The following is a 15510-nucleotide window of genomic DNA, read 5'->3' on the forward strand; positions in this document are numbered from 1 at the left end:
CATTGCTGCAGTTTTCTATAGACTTCCGTTTTTCTTTGACAGCGGCGCTGCCTGATGACGTCACGAAAGGGGGCGGGACCTGTTTAGCGCTACGACGGGTTATCTGAGGCCGGATGTGACCGGGGGACACGGAGAAGCGGTAACCAGGGGTGGGGGGATAGTTATGTTTGTCCTTACACCCAAGTACTCGGCTCCTGCCCCATAGCGACCGCCCAGACACCCAGGAGGGGAGCTGTACCTGACAGATAGCGCCCAGTATGACGCCTCCACAGCAGCACCCCGACCTCCAGGATCTGCCCCATAGTGTCTCCATGACAACCAGCACCTGTCACCCCGACATTCAGATGTCTGACCCCCCTCACCCACCATCCAGTACCTGCCCCCATACAACATAGCCCCCCAATATCCCTGTCTGTACGACACCTCCCTAATATCCCTGTCCCTATGACCCCCCCCATTACCTGCCCTTGTATCACATGGACCCCCCAATATCCCTGTCTGTACGACACCTCCCTAATATCCCTGTCCCTATGACCCCCCCCATTACCTGCCCTTGTATCACATGGACCCCCCAATATCCCTGTCTGTACGACACCTCCCTAATATCCCTGTCCCTATGACCCCCCCCATTACCTGCCCTTGTATCACATGGACCCCCCAATATCCCTGCCCCTAAAACTCATGCCCCCCCCCCATTCCAGTACCTGATCCTGCACCACACTGGTCCCCAATATCCCTGTCCCTATAACTCAGGTCCCCCCCACCATTCCAGTACCTGATCCTGCACCACACTGGTCCCCAATATCCCTGGTCCTATAACACACAGCCCCCCCCCCCCCAATTACCTGCCCTTGTATCACATAGACCCCCCCCCACACAATTACCTGCCCTTGTATCACATAGACCCCCCCCCACACAATTACCTGCCCTTGTATCACATAGACCCCCCCCCACACAATTACCTGCCCTTGTATCACATAGACCCCCCCCCCACACAATTACCTGCCCTTGTATCACATAGACCCCCCCCCAATTACCTGCCCTTGTATCACATAGACCCCCCACAATTACCTGCCCTTGTATCACATAGACCCCCCCCCCAATTACCTGCCCTTGTATCACATAGACCCCCCCCCCAATTACCTGCCCTTGTATCACATAGACCCCCCCCAATATCCCTGTCCCTATGACCCCCCCATTACCTGCCCTTGTATCACATAGACCCCCCAATATCCCTGTCCTTTAAACACATGTCATGTAACTTGCCTGACACCCCCCATACAGTACTTGGCTGCTTACCATATAGCCGCCCAATATGTCTGTCCCAGTAACCATGATAACTATGTGATAACCCAGATCCAAACTAGACACTGGTATCTGCTTCTTAACCCCCCTATATCCCTGCCCCCATAACTCACATGACATCCAGGCTTCACACCAGTCCCACCTATCTTTCTCTGACACCCCAATATGTTGGTCAGTACACTGCCCCCACCATCCCCATATCACCCACCTACACCCCCACTACTCCTACACTGCCCCCACCATCCCCATATCACCCACCCAGACCCCACTACCCCTACACTGCCCCCACCATCCCCATATCACCCACCCAGACCCCACTACCCCTACACTGCCCCCACCATCCCCATATCACCCCCCCCAAACCCCACTACCCCTACACTGCCCCCACCATCCCCATATCACCCACCTACACCCCCACTACTCCTACACTGCCCCCACCATCCCCATATCACCCACCCAGACCCCCACTACCCCTACACTGCCCCCACCATCTCCATATCACCCCCCAGACCCCACTACCCCTACACTGCCCCCACCATCCCCATATCACCCACCTACACCCCCACTACCCCTACACTGCCCCCACCCTCCCCATATCACCCACCTACACCCCCACTACTCCTACACTGCCCCCACCATCCCCATATCACCCCCCAGACCCCACTACCCCTACACTGCCCCCACCATCCCCATATCACCCCCCAGACCCCCACTACCCCTACATTGCCCCCACCATCCCCATACCACCCACCCAGACCCCACTACTCCTACACTGCCCCCACCATCCCCATATCACCCACCTACACCCCCACTACCCCTACACTACCCCCACCATCCCCATATCACCCCCCCCAGACCCCACTACTCCTACACTGCCCCCACCATCCCCATTTCACCCACCTACACCCCCACTACTCCTACACTGCCCCCACCATCCCCATATCACCCCCCAGACCCCACTACTCCTACACTGCACCCACCATCCCCATATCACCCCCCCAGACCCCACTACTCCTACACTGCCCCCACCATCCCCATATCACCCACCCAGACCCCACTACTCCTACACTGCCCCCACCATCCCCATATCACCCACCCAGACCCCCACTACCCCTACACTGCACCCACCATCCCCATATCACCCTTCCCCCCCCCCAGACTCCACGACCCCTACGCTGCTTCCACCATCTCCATATTACCCCCAACCCCCTATACTGCCCTCACCATCCTGCTCCTAGTCCTTCCTCTCTATTTACTCCCATATTGTTCATTCTCCCTCCTTAGGAAGATGACTTGTACCATTGAGAAGGTTTTGTCAGACGCCAAGTTGCTGGTGGAAAGACTGCGGGAACATGACAGCGCCGCCGAGTCCCTGATCGAGCAAACCACTGTGCTCAACAAGAGGGTGGAAGCCATGAAGCAGGTCAGTGATCGGCCATACACATGGGATATGATCAATTCCTGTTCCTGAGGTCCATGCCTCTTGTGCCATATGAAAATCCAAGGTTGGGCCCAGGAGCTTGCAATCTAATGCAGCTATTACACACTCACTATAGGAATCCAGTATATATCGGTATGTTATTGAGGTGTAAGCAGGAGTCCAACCATCTTGAAAAGTAACATAATTGTTCTGGTTCCAGTATCAGGATGAGATCCAGGAGCTGAATGAGGTGGCGAGACATCGACCACGCTCCACCCTGGTGCTGGGTATACAACAGGAGAACAGGCAGATCCGGGAGCTCCAGCAGGAGAATAAAGGTCAGTAAGCTGCTGTAAAGGAAACTGTTGCAAAGGCCTCTGGTATGACTGGGGAAGTGACTGATCGCATCCCCTACAGCAGGGGTACTCAACAACTTTTAGTGAGGGTCCACTTACAGGGGTCTATTGTCAGGTGAAGGTCCGAGCTCAACATCAGTAGTAAATGTGTTTTGTTACTTTTCACAAACATTGTAGTATATAGCCCCCTGTGCACTCCCCAGTAGTATATAGCCCCCTGTGCGCTCCCCAGTATTATATAGCCCCCTGTGCGCTCCCCCAGTAGTATATAGCCCCCTTTGCGCTCCCCCAGTAGTATATAGCCCCCTTTGCGCTCCCCCAGTAGTATATAGCCCCCTGTGCGCTCCCCCAGTAGTATATAGCCCCCTGTGCGCTCCCCCAGTAGTATATAGCCCCCTGTGCGCTCCCCCAGTAGTATATAGCCCCCTGTGCGCTCCCCCAGTAGTATATAGCCCCCTGTGCGCTCCCCCAGTAGTATATAGCCCCCTGTGCGCTCTCCCCCAGTAGTATATAGCCCCCTGTGCGCTCTCCCCCAGTAGTATATAGCCCCTGTGCGCTCTCCCCAGGTAGTATATAGCCCCTGTGCGCTCTCCCCAGGTAGTATATAGCCCCTGTGCGCTCTCCCCCAGTAGTATATAGCCCCCTGAGCTCTCCCCTAGTAGTATATAGCCCCCTGTGCGCTCTCCCCCAGTAGTATATAGCCCCCTGTGCGCTCTCCCCCAGTAGTATATAACCCCCTGTGCGCTCTCCCCCAGTAGTATATAGCCCTCCTGTTGCTCCCCCAGTAGTATATAGACCCCTGTCTGCTCCCTCAGTAGTATATAGCCCCTGTCTGCTCCCTCAGTAGTATATAGACCCCTGTCTGCTCCCTCAGTAGTATATAACCCACCTGTGCTCTCCCCCAGTAGTCCCCTGACAGACTGTCTGCTCCTTACAGAGCTGCGCACTTCTCTGGAGGAACATCAGTCTGCAATGGAGCTAATAATGAGCAAATACAGAGAGCAGATGTTCCGCTTACTCATGGCGAGCAAGAAGGACGACCCAGGGATCATCATCAAACTGAAGGATCAGCATTCCAAGGTAATGACAGTACTAAGTAATAGAAGAACACACAGTACATGCTCCTGTGTACAAGAATATAACTGCTATAATACTGCCCCCTATATACAAGGATATAACTACTATAATACTGCTCCTATATACAGGAATATAACTACTATAATACTGCTCCTATATACAAGAATATAACTACTATAATACTGCTCCTATATACAGGAATATAACTACTATAATACTGCTCCTATATACAGGAATATAACTACTATAATACTGCCCCTATATACAGGGATATAACTACTATAATACTGCTCCTATATACAGGAATATAACTACTATAACACTGCTCCTATATACAAGAATATAACTACTATAATACTGCTCCTATATACAAGAATATAACTACTATAATACTGCTCCTATATACAAGAATATAACTACTATAATACTGCTCCTATATACAAGAATATAACTACTATAATACAGCTCCTATATACAGGGATATAACTACTATAATACTGCCCCCCTATATACAGGAATATAACTACTATAATACTGCCCCCTATATACAGGAATATAACTACTATAATACTGCCCCCTATATACAGGAATATAACTACTATAATACTGCTCCTATATACAGGGATATAACTACTATAATACTGCTCCTATATACAGGAATATAACTACTATAATACTGCTCCTATATACAGGAATATAACTACTATAATGGCAAAAGCAAACAGAAGTAAATGAAATCCAAAGCACTCACCAGCAGGATACGGTCTTCATGGGTTTATTGAAAACACATCACAAGCGGGAGGGGAAGGTGGAACAGGTGCGGGAGCGGAGACAGACACAACAGTTTCACGCCGCAGCGCTTTGTCAAGTGAGGATACGTCACTGCCGGCATCAGCCGACCTTATATGCAAATTAGTGAACACATGACTAATTAAACAAAAAAGTGTAAACATGTGAACAAGTGAAAATAAGTAACAAATAATGTAGTACACATCTTACAGAAAGACGCTCCAGTCGTTCCTTTCATTTAACCCATTGGGGCCGGTGGCATCAAGTTCGGCGATCCATATCGCCTCCCTTCTCAGGAGTCTTTGATGCCTGTTACCACCGTGGTCTGATATGTCTATCCTCTCTAGACCCAGGAACCGCAGGCAATTAGTATCTCCTGCGTGTGCACTGTTCACATGATCAATCAGTCGGGGAACTCCTTTCCCCGTCTTTATTGAGTAAACGTGCTCCTTGTAGCGGGTCCATAGTGGTCTTTTAGTTTTGCCTACGTAAAACTTGTTGCATGGGCAAATAATGGCGTATACAATGACCGCAGACCTACATGTGATGAGACTTTTGACCTGACAGTCAGTGCCATTAAGTGTGATGCAGTCCGTGACTATTAGTTGGGGACAATACCTACATGTGCCGCAACGTTTGTTCCCTTTCAATTGTGTACCTGTCAGCCAATTGCAACCTGTTTTTCTTTGTTGGTTGCTGTTCATATTAAGGAGATCACCTATGGTGCGATTTTTAAGGAACGTGATAAGGGGACCAGCGGCAGCAGTGTCGCCAATATCTTCGTCTTGCTCAAGTATGTGCCAATATTTATGTATACTGCTTGCAATAATATTGTTGAGTGGTGAATTTTGAAACGCGAATGTAAATCTTCTAGGTGGATCAGTTTTAGGTAACTTGGGGACTAGTAGATCTTTCCTTGTGAGTGTATCTGCTTTTTTCCTGGCTTCTGAGAAGGGAGGCGATATGGATCGCCGAACTTGATGCCACCGGCCCCAATGGGTTAAATGAAAGGAACGACTGGAGCGTCTTTCTGTAAGATGTGTACTACATTATTTGTTACTTATTTTCACTTGTTCACATGTTTACACTTTTTTGTTTAATTAGTCATGTGTTCACTAATTTGCATATAAGGTCGGCTGATGCCGGCAGTGACGTATCCTCACTTGACAAAGCGCTGCGGCGTGAAACTGTTGTGTCTGTCTCCGCTCCCGCACCTGTTCCACCTTCCCCTCCCGCTTGTGATGTGTTTTCAATAAACCCGTGAAGACCGTATCCTGCTGGTGAGTGCTTTGGATTTCATTTACTTCTGTTTGCTTTTGCCATACCTAGTCTTTCACTTCACCGTTGCACCCCAGAATTCGGCTCACCGGAATACTTGGTCCTATACTCATTAACCACCATTGCAGCCGTTTACACCTCTAGTGCGGGCTCTGTTCTCTATTGACTTGTCCATAACTACTATAATACTGCCCCCTATATACAAGAATATAACTACTATAATACTGCTCCTATATACAGGAATATAACTACTATAATACTGCCCCTATATACAGGAATATAACTACTATAATACTGCCCCCTATATACAGGAATATAACTACTATAATACTGCCCCCTATATACAGGAATATACTACTATAATACTGCTCCTATATACAGGAATATAACTACTATAATACTGCTCCTATATACAGGAATATAACTACTATAATACTGCTCCTATATACAGGAATATAACTACTATAATACTGCTCCTATATACAGGAATATAACTACTATAATACTGCTCCTATATACAGGAATATAACTACTATAATACTGCTCCTATATACAGGAATATAACTACTATAATACTGCCCCTATATACAGGAATATAACTACTATAATACTGCCCCCTATATACAGGAATATAACTACTATAATACTGCCCCCTATATACAGGAATATACTACTATAATACTGCTCCTATATACAGGAATATAACTACTATAATACTGCTCCTATATACAGGAATATAACTACTATAATACTGCTCCTATATACAATAATATAACTACTATAATACTGCTCCTATATACAGGAATATAACTACTATAATACTGCTCCTATATACAGGAATATAACTACTATAATACTGCTCCTATATACAGGAATATAACTACTATAATACTGCCCCTATATACAAGAATATAACTACTATAATACTGCTCCTATATACAGGGATATAACTACTATAATACTGCCCCCTATATACAGGAATATAACTACTATAATACTGCTCCTTTATACAGTAATATAACTACTATAATACTGCCCCCTATATACAGGGATATAACTACTATAATACTGTCCCCTATATACAGGGATATAACTACTATAATACTGCCCCTATATACAGGAATATAACTACTATAATACTGCTCCTATATACAAGAATATAACTACTATAATACTGCCCCCTATATACAGGAATATAACTACTATAATACTGCTCCTTTATACAGGGATATAACTACTATAATACTGCTCCTATATTCAAGAATATAACTACTATAATACTGCTCCTATATACAGGAATATAACTACTATAATACTGCCTCCTATATACAGGAATATAACTACTATAATACTGCTCCTATATACAAGAATATAACTACTATAATACTGCTCCTATATACAGGAATATAACTACTATAATACTGCTCCTATATACAGGAATATAACTACTATAATACTGCCCCTATATACAGGAATATACTACTATAATACTGCTCCTATATACAGGAATATAACTACTATAATACTGCCCCTATATACAGGAATATAACTACTATAATACTGCTCCCTGTATACAAGAATATAACTACTGTAATACTGCTCCTATATACAGGAATATAACTACTATAATACTGCTCCTATATACAGGGATATACTACTATAATACTGCTCCTATATACAGGAATATAACTACTATAATACTGCCTCCTATATACAGGAATATAACTACTATAATACTGCTCCTATATACAGGAATATAACTACTATAATACTGCTCCTATATACAGGAATATAACTACTATAAAACACGAACTGGAGAGAATGGAACCGCTGCACATCCCATCTATGGCTGATACCAATGCCGCTAGGCCTATATTAAAAATCAACACCAGAGTGTCTGTATATGAATTGATCAAGCCATATTGCCCCGTGTACCACCGCGCAGGTCCTCTGGTCCACACGGGTCCCTACGCTAACTCCACACCGTGTCGGTCAGCGACCGCCAACCCCGCAAAGCGTGCACGTGCAGGGAAGGGAGGCCATGGAACGGCCCTGCAACCCCAATGTCACAGGACCAGACCCAAAAAGCCCCACCAAAACCCAGCCAGCACCACCGGCGGGGAAGGCTGCCCCCAAACGACACAAGTATGGATATGGTATTACACTTACCATTGCTGCTCTCACAGAATGGGGAAGACATAGGGTCCAGACATGTGAGCACAGGCATATCCTGCTAATTTTGGTCATGTGGGTCTTATAAAGGAGTGCTAGCTGTTCAGAGAGGGAGAACTGTGAAACACGAACTGGAGAGAATGGAACGGCTGCACATCCCATCTATGGCTGATACTAATGCCGCTAGGCCTATATTAAAAATCAACACCAGAGTGTCTGTATATGAATTGATCAAGCCATATTGCCCCGTGTACCACCGGCACTCGTGCTCTGTAAGACCCATGTGATCCAAATTAGCAGGAAGCACCTGTGTACATAAGGGGAGGATCTCCTAGCATTCTTCCCATTCTACCTGCAGAGGAATGGAGAGAGAGGTAAGAGCTTGTTCACACTTGTGTTGCTTGGCGTCCACTTTTTCCGCCGGTGGCGCCTGCGGGGTTCGGGGGTGCCCTTTAGGGTCTTGTCCTGTGACAATGGGGTTGCAGGGCCATTCCGTGGCCCCCCTTCTCTGCTTGCGCACGTTTTGCGGGGATTGTGGTCGCTGACCGGCAAAGTGATGTTGTTTGGTTAGGGACTCATGTGTATCAGAAGACCTGCACGTGGTACATGAGGCAATATGGTTTGGCCAAATTATATACTAACTTCTGATGTTGGTTTTAAATGTAGCTGAACAAGCTTTCGTGTCAGCCATGGGTGCGATGTGCAGCCATTTCTGTCTTTTTGGCTTGTGCATATAACTACTATAATACTGCTCCTATATACAGGAATATAACTACTATAATACTGCTCCTATATACAAGAATATAACTACTATAATACTGCTCCTATATACAGGAATATAACTACTATAATACTGCTCCTATATACAGGAATATAACTACTATAATACTGATCCTATATACAGGAATATAACTGCTATAATACTGCTCCTATATACAGGAATATAACTGCTATAATATTGCCCCCTATATACAGGAATATAACTACTATAATACTGCTCCTATATACAGGAATATAACTACTATAACACTGCTCCTATATACAGGAATATAACTACTATAATACAGCTCCTATATACAAGAATATAACTACTATAATACTGCTCCTATATACAGGAATATAACTACTATAATACTGCTCCTATATACAGGAATATAACTACTATAATACTGCTCCTATATACAGGAATATAGCTACTATAATACTGCTCCTATATATAGGAATATAACTGCTATAATACTGCCCCCTATACACAGGAATATAACTACTATAATACTGATCCTATATACAAGAATATAACGGCTATAATACTGCCCCCTATATACAGGGATATAACTACTATAATACTGTCCCCTATATACAGGAATATAACTACTATAATACTGCTCCTATATACAGGGATATAACTACTATAATACTGCCCCCTATATACAAGAATATAACTACTATAATACTGCCCCCTATATACAGGAATATAACTACTATAATACTGCTCCTATATACAAGAATATAACTGCTATAATACTGCCCCCTGCTGGTTGTTATGTAGGAGTTGAAGAATCACATGGATAAGATCTCGGAGATGACGGCTGTGATGAAACGAGCGATTGAAATTGATGAGCAGTTTGGTAATCAGGATTATGACCGGATCTTGAAGCTTGAGGTGAGTGGCGGTTCGGATTCGCAGGATCCTCCATGTTGTACATCATCTATGATACAGATGTCACTTTATTATTTTTTTCCCGGCAGGAGGAGAATCGGGGATTACGGGAAATCCTGCAGATCACTCGGGAGTCGTTCCTCAATCTCAGGAAAGAAGAGGCGCAGGAGAACCCGTCCGTCTCCGTCTTAGTTCACAGCAACGATCACAACTTACGGAAGAGCTGAGTGTCCGGGGGAGGAAGAGGAGGATTTTATAAGAACTCTCCTGCCCCTAGTGGTCACACTGGAGTACTGACATTTCCTCAGATCACCCATGGACAGAGATGTTATTTTACTACTCGCGCTCGATGGCGCCATAATTTATAGGGCATTATTCAGCCAACACATATTTTACTTTGGAAACCCCAGAAGTGCGATTTTTAAGGAGAAATATCAGAAAGACGTCTGTAAAGACTGTGATTTTTTTTTTTTTTTTTTTTTTATCGTGTGGATGTACAGAGGTGACGTCACATTCCTTGGGGCGGAGATCCATGATGCCGCAGTAACGCTTGTTATACACATTTACAGGAAGGAATATGGAGTTTAAGAGGATTAGGAAAACATGGCCTCATTTTTCAGAAACAGCGCCACACCTGTCTGCTGGTTCTGTCGGGTATTGCAGTTCAGCTTTATGGGCTGCAGTGTCACAACCAACCTGTGGCCAGCTGTGTTTTGGTTTCCCTGGTTCACCTTCTTAAAGGGATTATCCAGCGCTACAAAAACATGGCCACTTTCTTTCAGAGACAACACGACTGTTGTCTCCAGTTCAGGTGCTGTTTGCAATTAAGCTCCATTCACTTCAATGGAACTGGGCAGCAAAACCCCGCCCGAGCTAGAGACAAGAGTGGGGCTGTCTCTGGAAGAAAGTGGCCGTGTTTTTGTAGCCGCTGGATAACCCCTTTAATAGCGAGCCAGAGCAGATCAGTTTGAATGAGCATGGTGTAATACCTAATTTCACCTGTGGGGACAGTGTGGAGTAATCTACTGACTATAGCAGATTGCTTAGGGCCCTCAGGGTGGTATTACACGGGACGATGGGGGCCCGATAATACCTGTAAACGAGCAGCGATCTGCTAGATCGTTGCTCGTTTACTTGGCCTATTACACGGCCCGATAATCGTTAAACAAGGGCTGCAGGGACATCGTCATCGCCTTTGTTTAAACTGTATACATACCTAATCCATGGTCCAGGGTTCCTCTTCTTCTTAACTTCTCCCCGGGTCTGCGCATTTCAGCTTCACAGCGGCTTGTCCCTGCTGACAGGCCGCTCGGCCAATCACTGGCTGCGGCGGTTCCGGCCTGCGATTGGCCAAGGGGCCTGTCAGCTGACACAGGCCGCTGAGAAGCCGGAGCGCACGGGAACCGGTAAGAAGCTCTGAGGAAGAGGAACCCTGGACCATGGATTAGGTATGTATTCTTCTTTGCTAATCGTCGGCCGCGCACCGCTATTACACGTAGCGGTGCGCGGTCGGCGCCCGACGATTACAGGTCTGAACTTATATCAACGATCAGCCGATGACAGCGATCATCTGCTGATCATTGTCTTTAGTACACGGAACGATAATCGGGCTGATTCGGCCGATTATCGTTCCGTGTAATAGTACCCTTATACAGAGCGATTACGGACTGCCTTGTGTAATAGGAAATGAAGTAGACGTAAAAGATTGATGTTTCTTTACAGCAGGGATGGGGAACTTTCTGCCCTCCAGCTGTTGCAAAACTACAATCCCCATCATGCCTGGACAGCCTTGGCTGTCCAGGCATGATGGGAATTGTAGTTTTGCAACAGCTCTGGGGGGAAGGTTTCCCATCCTTGGGTTTACAGCATTGGGACATGTAATAGAATCATAAGTGTTCATTTTCCTGCACTGCCCCCACTGGAGAAATCAAGTATTACACCCTGCTTGTACAAAAAGATTCACTGTGACCAAAAAATGAGTCATATTCAGTGGGAAGGGCATGGCTGTTCTTTAAAACAAAACAAAAAAACACACAGTGCCACACCTGTCTACATGTTTGCAACTCACTTCAATCAAGCTTAAAGGGGTTATTCAACGCTACAAAAACATGGCCACTTGTCCCCCTACTGTTGTCTCCAGTTCAGGTGCGGTTTGCAATTAAGCTCCATTTACTTCAATGGAAAGGAGATTCAAAACCTGCACCCAAACTGGAGACAACAGTAGGGGAAAGTGGCCATGTTTTTGTAGTGCTGGATAACCCCTTTAAAGCGAATGTACCATACAGCGCTGTTCTTTTTACGGGTACCAGGCCGGCCTACTCGCTCCCAGTGGGAGGAAACCCCCTCCCCTCTGACGCGGCTTCACCTCCAGGGCTCCGGCCCCCGTGAATAGGACAGCACCGTTCTCTTCAGGAGTAATGTTAAAGCTTTAAAGTGTCCCTGTCATTTCCAGAAACTGCACGACCCCTCATTTTACTGTCGTATTTTTTATTTTTTGCAGAAATCAATAGTCCAGACGATTTTAAGAAACGTTGTAATTAAGTTTATTAGGCAAATCTGCCATTATCTGCATTCAATAAGACTTTCCCCAGGTCCCCCCCCTCCCTCCCTTTTCGATTCACTGAAAAAAATTACCAGGAAATTGGGTCTAGTTGCATCAGACACAACCTGTTTGTTCTATGGAGGTAAGAGATTAGTCACCAGCAGAGAACAAAGGATTACACAGCAGGAGCTGCATGAAAGCCGGTATTCAGAGGTCAGTGCTGACTTCAGAGGAGATAGCCCGGTGATGTAGCTGTAAATAACTCTTTGTTATCCTGTTTTGGTGCCTCATCTCCCACCACCCCTCCCTCTCCATAGAGAACAATGAAGACCGGGGGGAGAGCTTCAAACTGCTTTTTCCTGATAAAAATGCATTTTTTGGCTAATAAACCCAATTACAAAGTTTCTTAAAATCGCCTGGACTATTGATTGCTGTAAAAAAAAAAAAAATTAAACGACAGTGACACTTAAACACCCATACCGTAACCTGTAGAAAGATGTGGTTCTTATTTTAAAGAGTAGCCATGTCTATCTAATCCTGGACAACCCCTGTAACGTTTGGCCAGAGTGGATCAGTTTGGGTGTAATACTTCATTTCTCCTGTAGGAGTGCTGCAGGGAGATTGAACACTTACTGCCTGGATCCTTCACTGATCACCAAAGGAAGGAGGAGTTAGTGGGAACAACGACCCAAAGAATTAACAAGAATATATATATTTTTTTTTTTCCACCTCCATCGCAGTATCAGATCACCCCTCCCCCACCACTCTGAGTCTTTATAAGGAACGGCTAAAGTATTTTTGTATGGATCATCTATGAGGTCGTTTGTGTACGTTGATGATGTCGCGGTGTGACTATTTATGTACAGAGATTCACTATGTAGCTGATACATTAAATGTTTATCTTATTGGTTACGTGGATGTCGGCCGCCATCTTTACCGAGTTCTGCAACTTACCCCTTTTCCAGCTGCTGCAAAACTACAACTCCCAGCATGCCCTGACACATGCCGAGTTCTTATGTTGAGGCAGACGAGGCAAAACTTGGGGATGGATGGAGGTGGATGGAGGTATAAAAGTGGGTCTTTCACCCAGAAACAGCGCCCCCCTTGTCTATAGGACATGCCTGGTATTTCAGTCCATTAAGACTGTCGTGGCTGCTGGGGTACAGGATTAGGCAAACCGTCTGGGAACAGCGCCACTCTCCAAATCAGTTTGTGTGCAGTATTGCAGCAGAGTTATAATAGTACAAACAACCTGAAGACAGGGGTGGTGCTGTTTTTGGAAGAAAGTAGATATATTTAATTTCATGTAGCTCCTCCCACTATACAAAGGAAAACACTTGAATGAACTGGAGTCTCTTCACCAACCACTACAGGTAATGTAGAGCAGCCTATATGGAGGAGAGTACTGTATGTGAATGAGCTCAGGGCGGGGCAGGAAGCTGGTGACAACCACAGAGTACAGCAGGACGGCCAGAGATAAGATAATCCTGTCAGGGCTGAGACACTTATACCAGAGATGAGGAAGCAGAACTAAAAGGGGAACTGCACCAACATTTTTCTTCTTTAAAATTAATCGGTTTAAGAAAGTTATATAGATTTCTTAATTACTTCTATTCGGGAAAAAAAAAATCTCCAGTCTTCCAGTACTTATCAGCTGCTGTATGCCCTGCAGGAAGTGATGTATTCTCTCCAGTCTGACACAGTGCTCTTCTCTGCCACCTCTGTCCATGTCAGGAACGGTCCAGAACAGTAGAGGTTTTCTATGGGGATTTGCTGCTGCTCTGGAGAGTTCCTGACATAGACAGAGGTGGCAGCAGAGAGCACTGTGTCAGACCACTTCCTGCAGGACATACAGCAGCTGATAAGTACTGGAAGACTGCAGTAATGTACATTTCTGTATAACTTTTTGTCTGACTCCAGTTGATTTGAAGAGTAAAAAAAAATAAATAAATTCTCTGGGAGTACCCCTTTAAGTAGTGTCCTATGTATCCAAGGTGTCGGCTGCGTCTCCACACACAGATATACACAGGAACCGTATCCTGATAAAAAAACATGTCTGCCTCCTTCCAAAAACAGCACCACCCCCATCCAATGGTCCCATCTAATATTGCAGCTCAGCCACAACCGCTGCAATAGTGGACTCAGACGATGGTGAACGTGGAGCGGTGTACAGGAGGCCGGCCCTTTCTGATATAATATATAGAGCGGATATACGTACAGCGGACACCATCGGGGATGCGCTCAACCAGAATCGGCAATAAGTGTCAAACTCACAGCCCTTCAGGTGTTGCAAAACCACAATTCCTGGACAGCCAAGGCTACAACTTAGGCTGTCCAGGCATGCTGGGAATTGTAGTTTTGTAACAGCTGTAGAGGCACAAGTCTACCCCCCCCCCCCCCCCCCCCCCCCGGCCCAAGCTGGAGACAAGAGTGGGGCCGCCTCTGGAAGAAAGTGGCCATGCTTTTGTAGCACTGGAGAACCCCTTTAACCCCCACCCCCCCAGCAAAACTTCTGACCTGTCTGTCCGATATTAAAAAAAACAAAAACAAACAAGTTATCTGCAAAGTGACACTTTACTCCTGGAAATTGTTATTTTCTCAGTAGATTATAGGTTGGTTTTTTTTACAAAATTCAGAAAAAAAAACGAGAAGAGAAGTGGTTCTGGGGAGGTGAGTGCTGTGCCGGCGCGGAGAGAAGCGTCCATGATAGTGGTATACAGAGAGGGGACCGTACATAGAGCTGCTGTAATACTACAACTCCCAGCATTCCCAGAGGAGACAATACTGCACATAACACACTATGCCTGAACCCTCCCTTAAAGGGGAACTCCATCTTATAGATCTATTTGGCCCAGGTCAGGAAATTCTCGCTCTTTCTAGAAAAGCTGGGTGACAACCTATAAAGGGGTTG

The 15510-nt window shown here is 45.7% G+C and overlaps 1 protein-coding gene across 1 annotated transcript; it reads left to right on the plus strand.

Moving 5' to 3' along the window:
- Positions 1-24: 24 nt before the first annotated feature.
- Positions 25-12201, plus strand: FGFR1OP2 (FGFR1 oncogene partner 2). Its single transcript, XM_069966463.1, has 6 exons — positions 25-139; positions 2590-2728; positions 2946-3063; positions 4019-4161; positions 9947-10060; positions 10147-12201. Exons 2-6 carry the CDS (start codon positions 2594-2596, stop codon positions 10282-10284), a joined length of 648 nt encoding a protein of 215 aa, XP_069822564.1. The 5' UTR covers positions 25-139; positions 2590-2593; the 3' UTR covers positions 10285-12201.
- Positions 12202-15510: the final 3309 nt, after the last annotated feature.

This window comes from Dendropsophus ebraccatus, chromosome 1 (genome assembly GCF_027789765.1).
Source record: "Dendropsophus ebraccatus isolate aDenEbr1 chromosome 1, aDenEbr1.pat, whole genome shotgun sequence".
Classification (NCBI taxonomy): domain Eukaryota; kingdom Metazoa; phylum Chordata; class Amphibia; order Anura; family Hylidae; genus Dendropsophus; species Dendropsophus ebraccatus.

Coding starts and splice junctions, on each gene's coding strand:
- FGFR1OP2 (XM_069966463.1), top strand. CDS start 2,594: ATGACTTGTACCATTGAGAAGGTTTTGTCAGACGCCAAGTTGCTGGTG. Junction 2,729..2,945: donor GGGTGGAAGCCATGAAGCAG/GTCAGTGATCGG, acceptor TTCTGGTTCCAG/TATCAGGATGAGATCCAGGA. Junction 3,064..4,018: donor GCTCCAGCAGGAGAATAAAG/GTCAGTAAGCTG, acceptor TGCTCCTTACAG/AGCTGCGCACTTCTCTGGAG.